A 21,757-nucleotide genomic window follows, 5' to 3' on the forward strand; every position below is an offset into this window, starting at 1 on the left:
AGTTTTTGGCAAAGATGCGGATTCCTGGAATTTTTAAAAAATGACCTGTTAACAGGGAGATGGGGCGAATTAATTTTTTTTTAAGATTGCTGTGGGTTGTTTTATTTAGAATGCTGTTGATTGTTTTAGAATATTATGTATTGTTTCAGCTGCTGTGGTGAAATTTGGCACAGCTGTCAAAATGTAAGCACAGTTTTCAGAGCAGGTAGTTGGATGTGTATTGGCCTGAAGCCTTCTCAGCAAGATGGAAGCTCTTAATAAAAGATTTTTTTTTAGCTTTGTAGTTACAGAGCATGAGCCAAATAAGGAAAAGCCTCAATGAAGAACCTCTTAATTGGAATCAAGAAACAGCAGTGGCTAAGTCCATTCTATTGTTTTGTTACCTCTGCCACCGAAAGTAGGAGAAGATGAAGTTTTATCTGTTTGTCTGTAAACAATATATCTCAAAAGCGAACGGACAGATTTCAACATTGTGGATAAAAGAGCTAGAAGTGCATAAACCTCATTATATAATTTATTTAAAAAGTTTAGAAAGTTGTTCCTGCTTTCAAAGCAGAAAATAAAACCCCCTTACAAAGAGAGAAACTTAGAATTTGCGCTTCAAACTATTATCTCACTAGCATTTTACAGAACGCCCTCATTTGCCCACCAAGTTGGTAACTGCTTCACCGCCCTAATTTTCTCTCTCAGGTAGGCCCCTTTAAACTTTGTTGCTCCCCTTAACTTTATTTTGCCATCATATTCTCTTCAAAATATTTTGAGCCATGCTCCCCAATTAATAATTCAGCTCTCGCATTTAAATGGGAGCAAAAAAATGAAAAGGTATTATCTAATAACATAACACAATCAGTGGAAGAAAGTGGTGTAGTAGTAATGTCACTGGACTCATAATCCAGAGGTCCTGGCTAATGGAGAACATGGGTTCAAATCCCACCACGGCAGCTGGTAGAATATAAATTCAGTCTCATCAATAGCAACCAAGAAACTATCACTGATTGTCATAAAAACCCATTTGGTTCACTAATGTCCTTTAGGATAGGGAATCTGCTTTTCTTACCTGGTCTGGTCTATGTGTGACTGCAGACCTACAGCAATGTGGTTGACTCTCAACTGCCCTCTGAAATGGCCTAGCAAGCCACACAGTTCAAGGGCATTAGGAATGGACAGCATTTGTTAGCCTTGCCAGCGACAACCATATTCCATGAAAGAATATTTTTAAAATTTCAGCTAAATCACTCATCCAACATCATCAATTTGTAATTGACAAACTGATGACTCAAAGCATCTTCAATGATGAAACATAAAATCCATAGAGCTGTTTCAAGCCTGCCTCAGGAAGAATAAAATACCTGTTTCCAAGCTATATAAATGTTACAATGAACCAATAGAAGTATATATTCATGGCTGACACTTGTTTTAATTGTCTTTCTTTTCATCTTATTGTCTCCTTTAACTTGTCAACTGACATAGTTTGATCAATTTTCACTGTAGGCTGAAATAGACTCAGGTGTGGAATAATTGTCCAGTACATTCCATTGAATACCTCCAAAGATTTTCATTGCCCTTGATAACATGCTAAATTTGCTGACTTTTAGATGGATTTATTGCTTACCTTCGTTCCCAAGAATTCATTCCCATGTCATTAAGAAATAGTCTGCAATAGTAAAATTGTGCCCGAGGTTCATGATGAATAGATTCTTTTTGACTGGCCACACTCATACAGTGATCTCTGCTCCACCTACGAATGTATTCCTCCTCTTGATTGTTTTGTCTGATTATAGCATCTATGATATTTTGTTCTTGATCATGATTCATTCCAACTGGTAGTGGTGCTGGCTCACTGAGTCCCAGCTGCGGGTGTAGTAGGCATTCTGGACTGCTATTACTTAAATCTTCAAGCAACTGATCAAGATCATCGTGTTCCTTTTGAAGAGAACTGCAGTCTGGATTCTGTATGTCAGATTGACCATCAACGATTAAACCAACATTGGAAAATGAAGATGCTTTACAGTTTTTAGAAGAGGTCATCTGATTGCTGGGTGGGCCATATAGAATCCGACCATCCCAAGAATACTTCCCAGATATATCGCGCACAATTACCCTCATATCTGAGGCAGGAATGTTTGGCTCATTGCTGGAAGTCCTTTCTCGGACAACTGCTTCTGTAGGAATCTGAAGGTAAGAAATTAGGGTGCTGTCGTTAAGCACAAAAAGTTGCAAATTTGGGCTTTTGAAGACCTCTGCAGACAGGTCTGATGATTCAACGTAGGGATTGTCATGGTTCTCACTGACAAGGCTTTGAAGTATGGCAGGCCCTCCATTGAGCGGATAATGACCTAAATGATTAATTAGGTGTGTCATTACCATGCGTGCTGTAAGAGGGATCCAATCCAAATTTCTTTTCTTCTTACCTGTAACAAATGTTGATAGAGAATATATGTAAGCTACACGTACTATTCAATGCCATTTGAAAAGTCATTTGCCCTGATATTCTCCCCCACTCTTTTCCCTGGACATTGGACAGGTACAGCACACCTGAAATGCATTGCCTCTATCCTGTCCTGACTACACCTGCATTTGGTTGATCAGGTCACCCTGAATGGTTCCGGTACATCCATAGTGTGGATATCTGGCTCCTGGACAGGAATGCAGACGTAGCTCCAAACCTCAGGAACCAGCAGGGTGCGAGTCAGACCGCCAGCCTCAGGCTCATCTGGCTGCTGCCATACAGTAGCAACCAGAAGGGATCCAGGCCCAAAAGATTCAAGGGGATTCTGAAGGAGAAAGGTAGCGCTTACACTTGCAGGCCTCCATTGCCTTGCTGTGTGTCTCACCATTTCCCTGATCCCAAAGCCAATGTTCTGATCCGAGAGGGGTCCAGACAGAAAGCACAACGAAAACTTTTTTCACTTGTGTTCCAGTTTATACACCTACACGCAACTGTGAAGCTTGTTGCTGGGAATGCCCCTTCAGTAGAAGTAGCCCACTACAGAAGTGGCAGTTGTATGATGCAGTAGTGAGAATAATAACTATTTCCTCCCCATTTAGCAAAATACTTTAATTTCATCATTTTCTATTTTCATGGTACATTTTCACAGACAATAGACATACAGGAGTTGAATAAGCAAAAGCCAACAAGGGAATGCACAAAAAATATGATCCTCAGACTGCGATCTGGGAGCAGGAATTGAGTTAGACATTTTGCAGTTAGGTAAGACCTAGTATGCTGCATTTTAAGTTTAGCAGTTATGATTTACACAACCTATTTCCTCTACTCATTCTTAGCTGTAAATAATAATCCTGTGCTAAACTGCTGCCCTTGTAGCTGCTAGCAACCAAAAGTCTGCTTAAACAAATGAACTTAGCTATGTAATATTACGTGGTCGCATCACTGAACAAATATATGGGTAACAATGGGACTTGCAATATTTAATCTGTCCAGAAAGATCACAAATCATTAGCTGGGACCTATGATTTTTGTCGTAAACTTATACTGTCCAAGGTCAAATCAAAATGTGTCCAGTACCAGTTTTAATACTCAGTGTCCTTCTCTGCTGTTTTATCACCAAAACATGAGGTAACAATAAAATACCTATTTTAACAATATGAACATGCTGCAAAGTGAATTTATATATTTACACTGAACTGTAAAAAGTCAGTGTCAGATTCCACATACAGTCTTCAAAAGTTCAGTTGATTTAAAAGAAATAAGAGTTTAAGTTCATACGTTTGTAAATGTATTCAATATATCAATAAGCAGTTAATTGTCATGGTTGGCTATACAATGCAGCAGTATTTAAACATAATTTCGAGGGCCTGGTAAACATAAAAAAGACACTCAAGCCTAAATTTTCTGATCAGTGTTACATTACCAGTATTAACCCATTTCTTTTAACTAGGTTAATGCTGGAATTAAAATGATGCTGAATGGAAAATCTAGGCCAGTCATGATCACTTGAGTTAAAAAAAAACAGGTTCTGTGGCTACGTTGGTGCCAAGCCATTGTTAATGCAGTAATGTATTAACACCTACAGACAGAGAGTTTGTGTGAATGTGAATAAAAGGGCTCTTCTAGTCCTCAAGAGCTGCTTGTAAGAAGCTGTACTAACAAGTGCAGTTCAGGAGAAAATGTTTTAAATGTGAAAGACTTACTTTCAGTGACAGTAAGAAGGCTGCCAAAATCCTTAGGGACATATGAATGAGCAGGTTCAGAATTCTTGACATTTCCCAATGTCAAAAATGGATCATATTCTGTAGAGGAGACATCAGCAAGAGTGAGCAGGTATTGACTTTGTTGGGTGAAGAGGTGAGAGCCATAAACACAGGAATGCAATACCTGTAAAACATAAGATAACAAATAAGTACAACAAATCTCAGTTACCGTATGATTTGATTCATCAAGGAAACTTTATGAGCTCCATGACACTGCGGCTCACTATTAATTTGTTTAGCAAACAGCACAATGAAAAAACAGCACAATTTCCCTTTTCTGTCAATCTCATATTATTCTGCTCCTTCAGGAGCTAATTAAAACCAAAGCTCAAGTATAGTGACTAATCATAGTTAAGACTGCATCTAGTAATTATGAGGCTCTGCCATTGTTTTTTTTACAAGCATTTGAATAATTTAAAGTTCATCCTTAATTAATAAAAAAATGAGAAGGGTTCTTAATGTGGCAGTAGGTGGAATACTATATAAAATGTACATGCTGCCATTTTGCCTTCTAATTACTAGGAAAAGGCAGGTCATGCTAGTGTTTCAGAACTGTGGATTAAGTTAAATTCAAAACATACATTTTAACATTATACTGGATTTTCCATTGGAATTTAAATATTAGAACATCTCAACTAAGTTAGAAAATAGAAAAATATGAAACATTTCTAAATAAAATAAAATTTAAAACGCTTGGGTCATGAGTGAGTTGTTACTAAAAGTTACATCCCAGCAACCAGTTTGTTTAAAAACATAAACATCTGTACTCATTGGGACCCTAGTGATGCTGTCCTTTAATCACTGGGATTCAGGTCTAACCAAGCTAATGGAACAAAAGTCCTCTCTCTTAGTTGTAGAATACAAAATGCCAAGAGGATACAAAACTGCTGCTAATTTAATTTAAATACACTAAAATTCTAGTTCTAAGTCTCTGTGAGAATAACGTAGGAAACATACAGAAAAGACATGCATTTATAAGCAAGATATTGTTTGATCGATCTTGGAAGGCACCCAGAAGATGACATGGGATTATTGTACATCAGGGAACCTTGCTCACCCCACATTGCAAATCAAAAATTCAGCTGTGGATTACATATCACTTTCCAATCAAAATACTCAGGAAATCACAGACACTGCATGCCTGAATTTCCAATTTGCACTGCCATTAGGTGAGGCTCCCTGCTACAACGTGGGATAATAAAATTACCTACACAATGAGAACAAACTTGTAGAAAGAGGCAGTGAGGAAGAGTGAGAAGGAGAATCAGAGAAATAAATAAACCAATGAAAATATGTAAAACGCATGCAAAGTAGTCAAAGTTAAGAAGGAAAACAGATGGAGACAAATAATTAATGTGCATGAAAAAGCAGTCGGTTACAGGAATGAGAATTTAAAAAGACTGCAATGAACAACACATGATTTTACTTAGGAACTGTTTGTTTTGGTCAAACATCACTTTTGCTTCCTTTTCTTAAAAAAATGAAATGCGATAACTAAATCTTTCCAGTAAGTAAATCTTCAAAATTAATTTCCATCAAAGTGCAGCTGCTAGTTCTCAGTAATTACACAATTGAGGTTCACATTCAAACATGAAATGTTGCTTGTCCCCTTCAGTGAAGAGGATTGCTGGGCATAAATAAAAGCAATAATACACAACACACACAAAATAACATAGGAGATAATTTCATAAGAATATTGATAAAGCAATTGGTTTTCTATTTGATCTAGAAGTATCAGATGCTCATTTTGATGTAACCAGCAAGAGAGAGATATACTGCCACAATCATGAGGTGCCGCAAAAGTTCGCAGAAAACGAATTCTATACAAGATGAGGCCTCAATTTAAAGTCTCAATCGTAAGGCAGCACTTCCAACAGTGCAGCACTCCCTCAGTAATGCACGCATGGACTTTCCAGAAATAGAACAGGCTCTTCACACATATTGTTCCATCTCACACTTATGAAGATCACAATTTCAAACTGAATATTTGGTGTAGGGATTGCTTTCCTCACAGGATTTTTTTTTGTGAGTAGGAAGTTGGAATGCTAGCTAGAGATGTTAACATACTGACAGTCAATTGCAGCATCAAGCACCATTAATTATGACATGACAAAATACAGAGTATGCTCCCCCCACCCCCCCACACACAAGAAAGGTATAGTTAAAGAAAAGTAGGATGCTTTTACAAATTGTAAACCAAAAGAATGGGTCATAGTTCACATGTTGGGTTCACAGAACAGTCGCTGCGAGCCCAAAAAAGGATTCTTTTTCCACTCTTGATTTGTATAATTCAAATGGGTTCAAATAGCTGGAGTCAGATATCCAGACGGTTACAGGATTGCCTCAAAGAGATGAATGTTCAGCAGGTCACAAAGCTAGGTATTTGTCGTATTGGAGGTAAAATTGAAGTTTTGGAATCAGATTGGGAGGCTGTTTTAAGATATATGGCCTCCAGGTCCTTAAAGGCAAAGATGACAGAGCCTTTTGAATGCAGTTACTGTCGCTTTCGGCAATTTCTGCAGACTGGCAGTCTGAATGAAAAGGGGCAGTCCAAAAAACATAGCTGACTCACTATGAGGCTGCTTACAACTGCCTTCCAAATATGGTGTTGGCCTTACTTTGATTAGCTACATTGCTTCCAGCCATCTCCCCTGGAGGCTTGAGACCATTACTGTACCGTTTCTGAAAAACCCATTCAAGCCAGGAATGGAGTTCTAGATGGTTTCTGGATATGGATGTTGACACTTCTCAGTCTGAAATGGGCCCCACTGTCTTTCTGAGATAGTGAGATTTTCACAGAGGTGTGCTGTCTGGGCATGTCCGGTGAAGGGTGGAGGCCCCCACTCACAATGATTTAATTAGGAACTTTCTGGAAGCTTGAGATGGTCTGTAAAGTTGCAATGGTCAACTGACCCTTGGCAGCCATCTTAACAATTCATCAGTGTCCATTTTAAATAAAAGACAATTCCAGAGACTTCTATACGAACACAGAGTTCATATTTAAAGTTATGAATATGACATGCTTTACTGGCCATAACACATGGCAGACATTTCAACTTTCTTATGAAATGCTTGAAAAGTAACCTTTAAAAGCTCAATTTAGAGAACAAGGAATTCCATTAGGAACTGGTTCTCATATAGACAATTGCCTTGATTTCACATTCAGCATGAGCTGCTGACCTCAAAGATCTGACGATCTCTGTGGCTTCCCATTGCTTGGCATTAGCTTGAATATGGTACCAGTTCCAGGGGATCTTCAGATATCCAGAGTAAGTAGTCAATCAAACTGAAATATTCTCACAGATAGCAAACCAGGATGTTAAAAGCATTAATTATCCTTCCCCAATTTAATATCATTTTACAGAGTGAAATAGAGATTGGGACATATACATTAGATTAATGTAGGAGCTGAAATATCAAACAAACTTCATGAAAAAAGTTATAAAATCGCGAAATTTAATTATAATGAAGAAATTTGACATTCCACAAATGTAAAATTAGTTTTTCAGGACCAATGAGAACAGTTCTTCTGAACTAAGTGTGCTATTAAAACCCCACTTACATCTCATTCAACGTGTAACTTTTTCAAGCAGTTTTACATTGACACTAACAACGTGAAATGGCAAATTCTTGTCAGCTGAGTGATTTCTAATTGATTGCAGTCTGCAAGGACTGTGGAGAAGCAAAGCAACACTGACTGTAACGTCTGGATTTCCATGTTTAGCTATGTATGTGCGGATTCCAGAAGTTGCTGTCAAAGTTTCAGAGGGGTTAACAATGGTGATTGCTGACAGTTTTTTTGCACTAAATAAAAAAGTAAGTAGCTGTACTATGTTCTAAATGTTACTAACCAGGAGTAAAGTTAGATTTTACTCACTGACAGAAATTATGTTTTAAAAAATTAGATCGATTTAGAGATAAAATGCCACCACCTGCCAATTTATCACACTTCAGAGTAATTCAAACTTTTGCTTGTATAACAAAAAATAATTTTTCCCAGCAAAAAAAGGAACACGCTGGCTCAAAAGTCATTTAATAGAAAAAAACAGAATGTCAGCTAATACAATTTAACAGCAAATAACATGCAAGCTTAAATATATATACACATGTAAAGCATATTAGCGTAAATAATGAAATTGAAAAAGTGAACATACAAGTTCACCATGAGAACCGAAGAGTGCATCTGATGTAGCCTTCAATGTCATTGAATTATAGAATGTTACCAGCATAAGGCCCATCGTACCCATGAAAGAGCTTTGAAAGAGATATCAATTAGTTGCACTCACTCACTTCTCCCCAATAGCACAGCAAATTTTCCTTTTCAGGTATTTATCCTATTTCCTTTTAAAAGGAACTAATGAATTTGCTTCCACCACCCTTTTGGGCAGTGCACTACCAATCTTAACAACTTGGGTTTATTTTTGTGATTTTATTTAATGTTTTCACAGTAGGGAGCAATGCTTTAACCAAAATTGCCCTGTTTCTCTAAATATGCTAATATACGTGAGACTTGCTTACTAAGGGTCAAAACAACTGAAACTGGTGATTAATTAGTTGAGCTATATACCTAATGGTGTAAAACAAAAATAAAAATACCTGGAAAAACTCAGCAGGTCTGGCAGCATCTGCGGAGAGGAACACAGTTCACGTTTCGAGTCCGTATAACTCTTCAAAAGAATGAAGAGTCATACGGACTCAAAACGTTAAATGTGTTCCTTTCCGCAGATGCTGCCAGACCTGCTGAGATTTTCCCAGGTATTTTTATTTTTGTTTTGGATTTCCAGCATCCGTAGTTTTTTGCTTTTATCACCTAATGGTGTAACTTGTTTACACCATTAAAGTGCTTTTTGTGACTGTGTCATCTTGTAGGTTCATATCAAATATCACCACCAACTATGGGTTCTGGGTTCTCCCAGGGAGAAGCACGCATCAGTGGATCATCATTTTTTAAGCTTTATAAATGGAACTGTAAATTCTGCATTACTTCAAGCGTCAACACAACCTTATCCCTTGAAAGGGTACTTAAAGACAAATTTGAAGAAAATACAGAAGACGTTTAACATATCTCTCTCCAAATCAACTAGTGAGTTATGAGAAGCTAAGTGGCAATGAATAGTTGCAGCCCGACATATTAAAAATAGTATTGCCAGCAGGAGCATATTAATCTGCTTCATTTTTTTTTAAACTAAGAGGTATTTTAACTGTCTTGAGTTTTGGTGGTGATATTTCCATGCTTGTGATTCTATCAATACTGACAGGAATTAAAAATGTTCCTTTAAGTACCATTTTTTTTTAGTACTTTTGAAGGATGCTTGTTCAATGCCGCCACACATTTATTATGGTTTTCCATGTTGTTTGTGCTTTATTTAAATTGATCATTGTTTGGGCATAAGGACGTTTCCACACCAAGTGGAGAAAATGTGTGTTACAGAGCTGGTTATACAGTCTTGTTGTGCTAATGGGACTGCAATGTATGTATTTCATACACTAAGTTGGTGAACTGATCTCATTCAAGACTCGAAATTCCAATAATTTAAATAAACTGATGGTGCTCACTGCATACTCCGGCCTTTAATGAACTGTTGAGACAATCTCAATAGTAAGTGCCCACATCAAGGGGCAAAAGTTCTTGATTTGAAAAGTTCAAGTTAGTGTTTAAATATTTTTCCAATGCTGGATTGGAAGAAAGAAGCGGCAAACTAAAAATAAGTGAAGGAAAACCTAATACAGAGGCACAGAAGAGTTTTGCGGGTGAGAGGCAAATTGCACCGGATGACATATTGGCAACAGTGTGCACACGTTGAATGTCCACTGAAGTTAGCAGACTAGGCAGGTCATGATAGCAGTGTGGAGCTCTAATTTGACGCCAGCTGTACCATTTTTGAGCTCAACACTACAGCTACCGTCTTCTCACTGTCGAATGACTGAACACATGTTCAACAGCTGCTTTAGGTCAATTGCTAGTTGCTTAATTTGGCAGTTGCTTCAAGCCTACAAGCGTTTGGTGCTTTCTATTGTTGTTTCAAATTGCAAAAATGTACAAGTGACTTGGCAGATGCTGAAGAAGTTTATGCTGAATTCAAAGCTTCTGCACAAATCAGCTATGCCCAGAAATGGGTGCACTAGTAGGAACTAACGTTGTACTGCAACATAACTTGAAGAATGAACAGAGGACATGCAGAGCACAACAAGCTGCTGAAAGGCAAGGGGTGGGGAGGGGGAGGGGGAGGTGGGGCTGGAGGAGGCCATATCCACTCAGGGTATTTGGGGAGCAATTCTTCTTCAACCCCAGTGAGGAACTATATGCAACCTCACAGCATGGCAAGGACCACATTACCAGTGCTTTGAAGGTGACCATGGCCATGAACTTGTATGCACGTGGCTCCATCCAGGCTTGAGCTGGAGGTATTTGCACTTTGTTGCGTAAGGGACAGAGTGTTAACTACATTTCATTCTCTCTTGCCAGAGACAAGCAAGCAGAGCAAGCTCATCGCTTAGCCAGAATTGCAGGCTCTACCATGGTGCAGAGTGCAATGACTACACGAAAGTCACTTTGCAAGTGTCGTGTGCTAACTCTGCCGTATACCAGGACTGAAAGGGATTCGACTCCCTCATCATCCAGCTGATGTGCGACTACAGGCAGTGTGCTATGCAGATCAGTGTCCTGCATTCATGACACCTGCATTCAAAAGTTTTCTGTGCCAGCTGCCTTTGAGCCACCATGGCAAACTGAAGGACAGCTACTGAGTGACAATGACTATCTGCTGACAACATGGCTGATGACTCCAGTGCAAAACATCTGCACACATACACAGCACTCATCCAATGGAAATCATGCTCCCATATGAAAAGTGATAGAGTATATCATTGGCGTGTTGAAACATTGGTTCCATTGCCTGGACAGCTCTGGAGGAGCCCTGCAGCACTCAGCAAGGGTGGGTGCAATGATTCATGGTGATCTACTGCACGCTGTACAACTGCACCATCATGAGACAACAGCCCTGGTCACTAGTTATACAGTGAATAGCTGAGGAGCAGGATCATGAAGAGCAGGAAAAGCAGGGAGAGGAGGGGTGAAGGAGGGAGATGGCAACCTATATTGTCCCTTTCTGCCCAGGCTATCCATGAAGAACTCATCCTAGCATACCTCAGCAATATTAGCAATTCCAATTTGTTGGAAAAGATTGCTGTACTGATGTGACACCCTGTAACCCATTTATACATTAGTCTGCAGCCATAATGGTAGCAGTCTTAGTTTGCATGACAGCAAGCAATTTTTGAGCCTCCACCAATAATAATATACTAATATTGAGATATCCTTTTAATGTGCTGTTCCACAGGCCAACATTCTCATCTTGTTAATATATGCACTTTTGAAACCTACAAATGTATAAAAACAGGCCCTATTTGAAAGCAGGAGTTTTGTGTTACATGATTGAACACACATATGGGTTCACAAGGCAAAGCCAACTTTCAGCAAATCAAATAGCAACCTTTTACTAAGGCTATTTTCTTACTTACAAAAAAGTCACACACAAGGGTTTAAAGTATCCAATTAGTTTACATTGTGTATGGATATCTGTGCACATTTCATGTTAGAAATGAAAATGGTAGTAAAAGGAGCACAATTAAGCAGTTTTGAAAACAAAGATGCAAATATTGCTTACACTGAAAATGTCACACACCCACTGCAAGGCATCCAAAGCAGCACAAATGCTGCATGTTAAATGCAAGACATCCTAATGTTGTGCAAAACTTCTACTTCCTACATTTCTTATCTCTGTGCACTCTGAGTAGCATTATTAATTATGTGAAGTTCCAAATCAAGGGGAGTTTCTCTGTACCCCTCCATTGCTAACAAGGTTGTCTATGCTCACTTCAGTTTCAAGGCTAATCTTCCCTGGCTGGGCTACATTCTAACCTTAAATCTAATAGGCAGAAAAATTACAATTGGCATTAAGTTCTTGAACATGGTAAATTTTTAAAATAGTTTTGTTACACAGCTAGTTTAACAGTCATTAGACTAACTCTTAAATAGGGATGATTGCAACTTTTATGGAACTCAATATTCAAGGGTATTCAATGTTCTGGAACAAGAGGCAAAAAGGAAAAGGAGGCGGGGTAGCTATGTTAATAAAGGGAAGTATCAGTGCGGTGGTGAATATGTTATAGGTGCAACAGATCGAGATGTGAAATCAGTTTGGGTGAAAATAAGGAATGGCAAGGGGAGGAAGTCACAGGTGGGAGTTGTCTATAGGCCCTTAAAGAGTTGCCTCACTGTAGAACAAAGTATAAATTGGGAAATAATGGAGGAGTGTAAGAAGGTTGCTACAATTGTCATGAATGATTTTAATCTGCACATTGACTGGAAAAATCAAGTTGGCAGGGGTGACATGGAAGATAAATTTGTAGAGTGCATCAGGGATTGTTTCTTCAAGCAAGACGTTGCAGAACCTACCTGGGAACAAGCTATTTTACATGTAGTAATGTGTAATGAGGTGGGATTAATAAGACATATCGTAGTTAAGGATCATCTAGGAGGTAGTGATCACAACATGGTAGAATTTCAAATTCAGTTTGAGGGCGAGGACCTTGGGTCTCAAACCATTGTCCTCAACTAAAATAAGGGCAATTACAGAGGTATGAAGAAAGAGTTGTCTAAAGCGGGCTGGGAAAATAGACTAAGGGGAAGGTCAGTGGATGAGCAGTGGTAGACACTTAAGCAGATATTTCATTATGCTCAGCAAAAATTTATCCTGGTCAAAAAGAAGGACTTGATGAGGAGGATGAACCACCCGTGGTTAACAAAGGCAGTCAAGGACACTATCCAATCAAAAACTAAGGCACACAAAGCAGCAAAAACTAGTGGTAGGCCAGAGGATTGGGAATTTTTTTTTTTAGGAACCAGCAGCAGATGGTTAAAAAGCTAATAAAGAGGGAGAAAATTGATTATGAAAGTAAATTGGCAAGAAATATAAAAACAAACAGCAAGAGCTTCTACGGGTATATAAAAAGAGAGTGGCTAAAGTGAGTGTGGGGCCCTTGGAGGATGCGACTGGAGAATTGATAACGGGGAACAGGGAAACGGCAGATAAGTTAAACCAATATTTTGCATCGGTCTTCACGGCTGAAGGCACTATAAACATCCCAAAGATATCAGATAAGCAAGGAGCTAATGGGAGGAAAGATCTTCTAACAGTCTCTATCATGAAGGACAAAGTATTTGACAAACTAATGGGACTAAAGGCAGACAAGTCACCAGGACCTGATGGCCTGCATCCAACGGTTTTAAAGGAAGTGGCTGCAGAGATAGTGGAGGCATTGGTTGAAATATTCCAGGACTCACGGGATTCCGGGAGGGTCCCAGCGGATTGGAAAACCACTAATGTGAGGCCCTTGTTCAAGAAGGGAGGGAGACAAAAAGCAAGAAACTATAGGCCAGTTAGTCTAACATCTGTCGTTGGGAAAATGCTAGAGTCCATTGTTAGGGAACAAATAGTAGGACATTCAGAAAAGATTAACGCAATCAAACAGAATCAACATGGTTTTGTGAAAGGGAAATCACGTTTGACAAATTTGCTAGAGTTCTTTGAGGCTATAACAAGCAGAGTTGATCAAGGGGAACCAGTGGATGTAATGTAGTTGGATTTCCAGAAGGCGTTCGATAAGGTGCCACATAAAGGTTATTGCACAGATAAGAGGTCACAGTATTGGGAGTAATGTGTTAGCATAGATTGAGGATTGGTTAACGCACAGAAGAGTGTCAGGATTAATGGGTCTCTTTCAGGTTGGAAGGACATAACTAGCGGAGTGCCACATGGATCAGTCCTAGGGCCTGAATTATGTACTATCCATATTCATGACTTGGAGGAGGGGGCTGTGCTGTTGGTCTGCAATTAGTAAATACAGAATAATGTTGCAACTGGCAACATGCAAATTTTTCTCCTCACCTGGAATGCTCGATTGCATGTGCTGAGCTCTGCACCCCAACAATAAATCTTCAATGTATGGTACATCACTATTTCAACATGCTAAAAAAGGGCCATGCTTAAGTTTATGAAATGTCAAAGTGATCCATTGAACAACTTGAGAATTTTTAACATCTGGCTGGGCACGGTAGATATTATCAAATCCAATAGATTTAAGACAAGTTCTGTAAGAAGGTCCAAAATTGCTCCTATTCAGACAGATCAGCTTTAATTACATTTTCACTTTTTTCCATTTTGCAAAGCATCAGTATTATATCTTAAATAAAGAAGGTGCATGTGATCAAGTCATGACTGTAATTTGTTGGGGTGATTTATTATTTCAAGATTTCATTAGCAACATATATAATGTGATTTTGCCATTGTTCAATAATCTCTCACTTTTGCTAGTTATTTCAATTAGACAATAAATATATACATACCCTGTAGATATAGTCTAGTAAAGGTGCTTTGCGTGCCATTTGGTCTTCCATCAAAGTTGCACTAATAGGTTCCAATAGGGCTTCCACAGACATTGCCATGCACCAATCCAAAAGGCAGAGCAATAGAGATACTATTAACTAAAAAGGAAGAAAATATAATGCGGTGCTATGCGTTAGTTTCACTCTAAAGCATTGCCATGCAACTGAGAAGTAGAAATGCACAATCTCATGCTCACCCGTTTATCTGCATCCACAGATGAATGTTCTGCACTTGGGAGGAGAAATGCAATAGTGGCAACAAGGATCTGAATTTAAAAAGTAATGTTTAGTTTTATTAAAGCACACACAATATATACATGTTTAATTCATATTTCCATCAATTTATTTGACACAGAAAGATGTCATGCTTTCTAAACCCTCAAACAACCATGAAAGGAAGTGATTTACCTCAGCTATTTTCTTTGGGAGCTGGGATTCATACTTCTTAAGCCTTTCCATATGAGTAACCAACAGCTTTAGCATGTCACAAGCCACTTCAGCAACCACTTTGTTTGAAAACTGGAGACAAACCACAAGCAAGTGAAAATATATATCAGAACTATATTTTATACAAATAGTCTATGATCACCACAATCTAACCTTGAGATGTCCACTAGGAAAAAAAATAGTTTAGAGTTAAATGAGGTTGAGTTTGCTTAAGAAGTTCATCAGTAATTAAAGGACACTAAAAATATAAGGCTAATTGCACAGTAGAATAATAAAAGCATATTAAAAGAACACTTTATATGCAGGCTAACTCAAAGCGCATTGGAAAACTTATCAGATCTGTAACTTCATATAAGCTTGCTCGAGAAAGAGCAAACATACATCAATGAGATGAATAATCTTAGAAAGTTAATGGTTTTACAAATCAACCAGATGAATAATCTCAGAAATTAAATGGCTTTACAAATAATCCCTATTTAACATTTGTCATTACTGATGCTCAGGTCACCAGATATGGCCATTATATATATAGGTAATACTCAAGCATCAAGGGCTGGTATGCTTCTGTGCCTGTCTTCAAGTATTGATTCCTACATACTGTCAGCTTCTCAGAACATCCGAGTGGAAAGCAAAGAGTGCACACTTCACAATGAAAGAAATCTTCCTCTGCACGTCAGTAGGTTAAGTAATGACCCCATCTATGAAGAGGATCCAATTTTCAGCTATAATAATTTGAGATCTGCTGACTTGCAAATGGCTGTTTTCTGTCCAAATAGCCACTAGCTCAAGGAGGCTAATTAGAAGTTGCACCTTCATAACAATGAAATTCAGCATTACCATTATATAATGATAACAAACATAGTGAAGCTTAATGGTTATAAAGCCAACATTCCCTTTCTGAAAGGCAACACAAAGAATTAAAAACACATAAAAGCAAATTTTGTTTAATAAACTCAGCTTTCATATTTTTCAAGTGCATAAAAAGTTATATAATCAGTTACTTCATTTCTTGATGTACCACACTCTAGAAGGGTTGAAGAACATAAAGACTAAGAATGTTAATCTTGTATAACATTTCAGGAGCCTCAAGGAATATCTACTAATTGATCTTAGTTATGGATATATGGGCTGAACAGGAGATTGGGCTCGAGGTAGATTATCAGCCTGATCCTAATGAATGGTTGAGCAGGCTCGAGGGATTGCATGCTCTACACCTGCTCCGATTTCTTACATTCTTACAGCAATTTTTAAAAAAACATTCATTACATTTTATTACAAGCTAAAAAAAACTTCTATTTCTGATAAAAGCAAAAAACTGCGGATGCTGGAAATCCAAAACAAAAACAAAAATACCTGGAAAAACTCAGCAGGTCTGGCAGCATCTGCGGAGAGGAGCACAGTTAACGTTTCGAGTCCGAATGACCCTTCAACAGAACTAAGGAAAAATAGAAGAGAGGTGAAATATAAACTGATTTAAGGGGGGGCGGGGGGGTACAAGAAGAGCTGGATAGAGGGCCAGTGATAGGTGGAGATTAATCTCAAATGTAAACTGGAGGAACAGCACCTCATCTTCCGACTAGGCACTTTACAGCCTTCCGGACTGAATATTGAGTTCAACAATTTTAGATCATGAACTCTCTCCTCCATCCCCACCCCTTTTCCGATTTTCCCCCTCCTTTTTGTTATTTCCAATAATTTATATAGATTTTTCTTTTCCCACCTACTTCCATTATTTTTAAATGTATTTCCATCCATTGTTTTATCTCTACCTTTTAGCCTATTTCGATCCCTTCCCCCCATCCCACCCCCACTAGGGCTATCTGTACCTTGCTCGTCCTGCTTTCTACCCTTAATTAGCACATTCCTTTAGATAATATCACCACCTTCAACACCTCTTTGTCCTTTTGTCTGTGACATCTTTTGGTTATCTCCACCTATCACTGGCCCTCTATCCAGCTCATCTTGTCTCTCTCTCTGTCTCTCTCTCCCCCCCACCCCCCCAAACCAGTTTATATTTCACTTCTCTTCTATTTTTACTTAGTTCTGTTGAAGGGTCATTCGGACTCGAAACATTAACTGTGTTCCTCTCCACAGATGCTGCCAGACCTGCTGAGTTTTTCCAGGTATTTTTGTTTTTGTTTCTATTTTTGATATGTCACTGTTGCTAAAATGTGACATGAGGTACACATTGTAGCATGAGAACCCGAAACTGTTTCCAATTGCATTTACCATATTCAAGCACACAAACACATATAAACCAAAAATATATTAAAATCAACTCTTTACCTTTCTATTCTTAATCATCTGGAACCAAATTTGGCTCATTATCAGTTTTTCTTTACTCAAAAAGAACATAAAACTTTATGTATATGAAAATGATTCACATTTGTAATGATAAGAAAGTTCGAAATGTATTGTAGAAATGCAGATTCAGCTTTAAGCTTAAAGCGTTGTCCCAGCTAAGTAGAAAAAATGCCTACAGTTTATAAAAATCAAGCACTCTTTCATGAGTGTCAACATTTATCAATATGCACATCTGAAGTAGTTGTGTTAGGGGTAGACATGGGCTATGTTACGAAGATGGATGTAGGCAGACTTAAGACAGGTCAAATGGAGTTTTAGTTTCACTTTAAAAGGCTGCTTGCATTTCTAATGAGGAGTTTACAACTGCTATAAGGTAAAGGTAAACACACAAGAGTAGAAAAACAGTGCTATTGCCGAGCAACAGGGGGCCAGATAAGCTAGTTCCTCCCACAGACATACACACAGAACTAAAGAAACAGCAGTTTTAAGTTCAACTGAAGCCAGGGCCCGAGAGAGGGAACACTGGGAGAGGGAACTGCAGATTTCCCAAAAGAGAAAAAGGTCTCAAGCAAAGAAAAACCCCAAAAATCCAGGACAATGGAAGAAGGGAAAGTCCAAAGGAGACCTTATAGTCAAAGGAAGGACACAACCTAAGAAAAGGTCCTGTTAAGTGAAGTTAAGAGTGAAAGGCAGAGAGAAAGGCTCCAAGCTTCAACTTTAAAGTGAGAACAGCTTGCAAGAGGCAAGAGGTTCAAAGAGGCAACTGAAGGTCTATAATTCTTGGCCATGGGCATGTGAAGCAGTGGCATAGTGTCAAGGCCGAGGTGGTGAGAGTGTGCGCTTGGAAGACAGCTTGTGGTTACCCAAGGAAGAACATCAAAAGGAGATTTCAAAACCCTGGAGGTGAACCCTTGTGGAAGGTGTCTGAGAGAACGCATCGGTTTGGGAGAAAATTCCAAGGTGAGGTCTTGGAAACTGGAGATTGTAAACCCTCATGTGAAGGGCGGAATTCAGAGAGATTGATTAGCTCACGGTGCGATAAGCGCCTGGGGGGAGTTGAGGAGAGATCCATAGAATCTGTTTGAGGTAGCATCTGTCACTTGAGGTCAGAGTGTGATGTTGTCTGACCACAGGGTACCATAGGTTTACACGGACTGGGTACTTACTGTGTACATTAAAGTGTAAGATAGCTTTTGTGACTTGTGTTATCTTTACAAATCTCTATATATCCGTAAAGGTATAGTTGTGGGTGAAGGGGTATTGTAATATAGTTCATCTTTTCTTGTTAAATAAATGCTTTATTCTTTCGTAAAAAGTTCATCAGCTAACTCCTGTGACTGTTTGGTAGCTATTCTCCTCATGCTTAAACAAACAAATAAGAGTTAGGATCCATCAGGCTGGGTTCCACCCTGGGATCAGACTTGTTCAGGGGTAATCTTAGCTGGGGATCATAACACCATCCTTTAGGTTTATTCAACTGTTCTTCAGTGTTTGGTTTTTGATTGCTCATCTTATTTTGCATTTTGTTTTTTTTATTTGTTAATGGGATGTGGGTGTCGCCAGCATTTATTTCCCATCCCTAATTGCCCTTAAGGGGGTGGTGAGCCACCTTCTTGATCACAAATGTCACTTGACACTTATCAGCCCAAGCCTGAATGTTATCCTTCTGTTGTCTGCTGAACAGCGGGAAAAGGAACATGCTTAGTTTTCTATTTGCTCAATTAGACTTTTGCTCAAAATAAGTGAGAATAAAAAATAAGCACAAGTGTTTTGCAGCAAGAATCAGGGTTAGTTGCCCAAATTTCTGATCCCTTTTACCTGAATTCCATCAGAGATAGGTTCAGTTGGGTACCTAAAGTATTTATTTCTTTTTATTTTTGAAACAATTTCCTAATGTATCGAAAAAAATGATCAAATATGCTTACACTGCTATAAAATATAATGACATTTGTTTCACAGGAACAGAAAAATAACTGGGAACAGATATCACAGATATTGATTCATAATATTAATAAAAAATAACATTATTTCCCCCGCGTTGACTTGTTTTTCTATGGTAAAATCGTATTTTAACCTAGTTTACAAAACATCATACATTGGCAACAGAAAAGAGAAATTTAGTTTGATTTGGTTCCATCTGCTCATTCCTGTAAACAAACTTTTAAATGGGTAAGTCACACCAGACAGAATTTGTAATTACCTTAAGCGTCACACCTAACACATTCAGTGCGTCCTGGACTTGTGCATGGTTTGTACACTGCACCAGCTCTTCACTAATCCAGATTCCAAGGCTACACATCGCTATACATCTAAATAAAAAGTGATAAAGTTTTGATCAGATTAGAGTGAATGTTTTCTTTTGAGATATATTGACTTTTCCCCCTCTACTTCTGGTCTTCTTAGCCCACTCACCTCATGCAGCCAAAACCATGACCGGGCAGACTCAGCAGCTAGGTAGAGACATCTTGTGACAATTTTTCCTCTTACATAGTGAAGTTCCAGACCTTTAATCAGAGCCTTCTCCATACCATCACTACTAAAATTAGCAACTCAATGGAATGAGGCAATCGAGCCTACCCCCCCACCAATTTGATCCTAATGAATGCTTCGACACTGTTCCAAATGAAAGCAATGCTAACCCAATGCTGTTCAATATGTTAGGCACAAGTCCCATGTGGCTAATAGAGAATACAAGTGTGGTTCATTTAACTTTTTTATTTATTGATAAGAAATACGATAGGCTGTTCTTGGACATGTGATCTCAATTCTCATATCTGCATAGTGTAAATATGTGCATTTAATCTTATTGTGAGTTTGTTGGTGAAATAGTGAGACGAAAAGCAGAATGTGAGCGTTCTTTTATCATTGTGAGTGTTTTACTTCCTTCATTCTTAAACAGTGGTAGGTTTTTGTTCAGCAACATACAAGATAAGTGCATTAACCTGTTTCTGCTTCAATTTGAGCATTGCATCTAGTTCTAGGCACTACACTTTGAGAAGAATGTAAATACATTAGAAAAGGTGCAGAAAAGATTCACGAGAATGATTCCAGGGATGAAGAACTTCAGTTACACAAACTGATTGGAGAAGTTAGGACTGTTTTACTTGGAAAAGAGAAGGTTGAGAGGAACTGTGATAGAGGTTTTCTAAATCATGAGGAGGCTGGACAGAGTGGAAAGGGAGAAGCTGTTTCCATTGTGGAAGGATTGAGAGCCAGAGGATACAGGTTTAAGGTAACTGGCAAAAGAAACAATGGCGACATGAGGGAAAACCTTTTCCCCTCGAGTGGTTAGGATCTGGAATGCACTACCTGAGACTGTGGTGGATGCAGGTTCAATCAAGGCATTGAAGAGGGAATTGGATTATCTGAAAAGGAAGAGTGTGCAGGCTACAGGGAGAAGGCATGAGAGTGGCTCTAGGTGAATTGCTCCTTCAGAGAGCCAGCACAAACACAATGAGCCAAATGGCCTCCCTTCTGTGCTATAACCATTCTGTGATTCTGCATTATGTGAATGTATTAAGGTGTTTTCTATGAAAATTTGTACATGTAGTTAAAGCAATATCATAATAACCAACTCTGTGACTTCATAGTACTTCCTATTAGATAAACCATGCTAATGCACATCTTAATTTACCAATACAAAAGACTGCAATTGGAACAACCAGTCAGTGTTATTTTGCAAATTCTGAGAGTAATAAAGATATCTTTACAATAAGTCCTGTAGATTTCTGATCTAGATGAGTCATTATAAGTCTGTAAGGTAATAAACTTTAACAAGAAATCACCTGAGGCCTCGGTGAAACAAATACTCCATGATACTTTTTACTTCAAAATAATATATTTTTAAAAATTCTAAATTAAAATAAATAATTGTACTTGCCGTGCAGTCTCACAGGTCTCGTTCCTTGCATTTTTCATCAGAATGTTTATCAAATAATCCTAAAATAGTTCAGAAGATGGCAATATCTTAGTATAACACTCAGCTTATTTTCAGTATAATGATATACAGGTACAACAATATTGTAATTAAAACTCAATTTGAAGATTAGTCAGTACATTTTACAATATCAAAGAACACATAAAGCCTCTTTGTAAAAATTTACAAAAGCCAAAAATGGGGAATAAAGTAAAAAAAATCTTTAAAATTAGAACAAATGTTTCAGAAACAGAAATTTAGCATATTGAGGATCTTATCCTTTTGTAGATATTGGCAGTTGGTATTCCTGCCAAAAGGTAGATACATAAGAGTATTGGACTCAAAAATGTCAATTTAAAGAAAAGTGCTTTGAAGGAAGCAATTGACATTAAGCAGCCAAATGTCCACAAGAACAGATGCCTTCCTGAAAG

At 38.3% G+C, this 21,757-nt stretch overlaps 1 protein-coding gene across 5 annotated transcripts in view; it reads right to left on the reverse strand.

The window, feature by feature from the left end:
* Nucleotides 1-21,757, reverse strand: part of ralgapa2 (Ral GTPase activating protein catalytic subunit alpha 2) — a 515,740-nt gene that overhangs the window by 241,426 nt on the left and 252,557 nt on the right. For all 5 annotated transcript variants that reach the window (XM_078556382.1, XM_078556383.1, XM_078556384.1 and 2 more), the window contains exons 27-33: nt 21,291-21,349; nt 19,611-19,719; nt 15,068-15,178; nt 14,857-14,925; nt 14,621-14,758; nt 4,153-4,336; nt 1,613-2,411 (exon numbers count right to left, since the gene is read on the reverse strand). In XM_078556382.1, coding sequence (XP_078412508.1) covers nt 1,613-2,411; nt 4,153-4,336; nt 14,621-14,758; nt 14,857-14,925; nt 15,068-15,178; nt 19,611-19,719; nt 21,291-21,349 — 1,469 coding nt within the window. The remainder of the gene's footprint in view (nt 1-1,612; nt 2,412-4,152; nt 4,337-14,620; nt 14,759-14,856; nt 14,926-15,067; nt 15,179-19,610; nt 19,720-21,290; nt 21,350-21,757) is intronic.

The sequence above is a fragment of the Cetorhinus maximus genome, chromosome 14, assembly GCF_964194155.1.
Source record: "Cetorhinus maximus chromosome 14, sCetMax3.hap1.1, whole genome shotgun sequence".
Taxonomy (NCBI): Eukaryota; Metazoa; Chordata; class Chondrichthyes; order Lamniformes; family Cetorhinidae; genus Cetorhinus; species Cetorhinus maximus.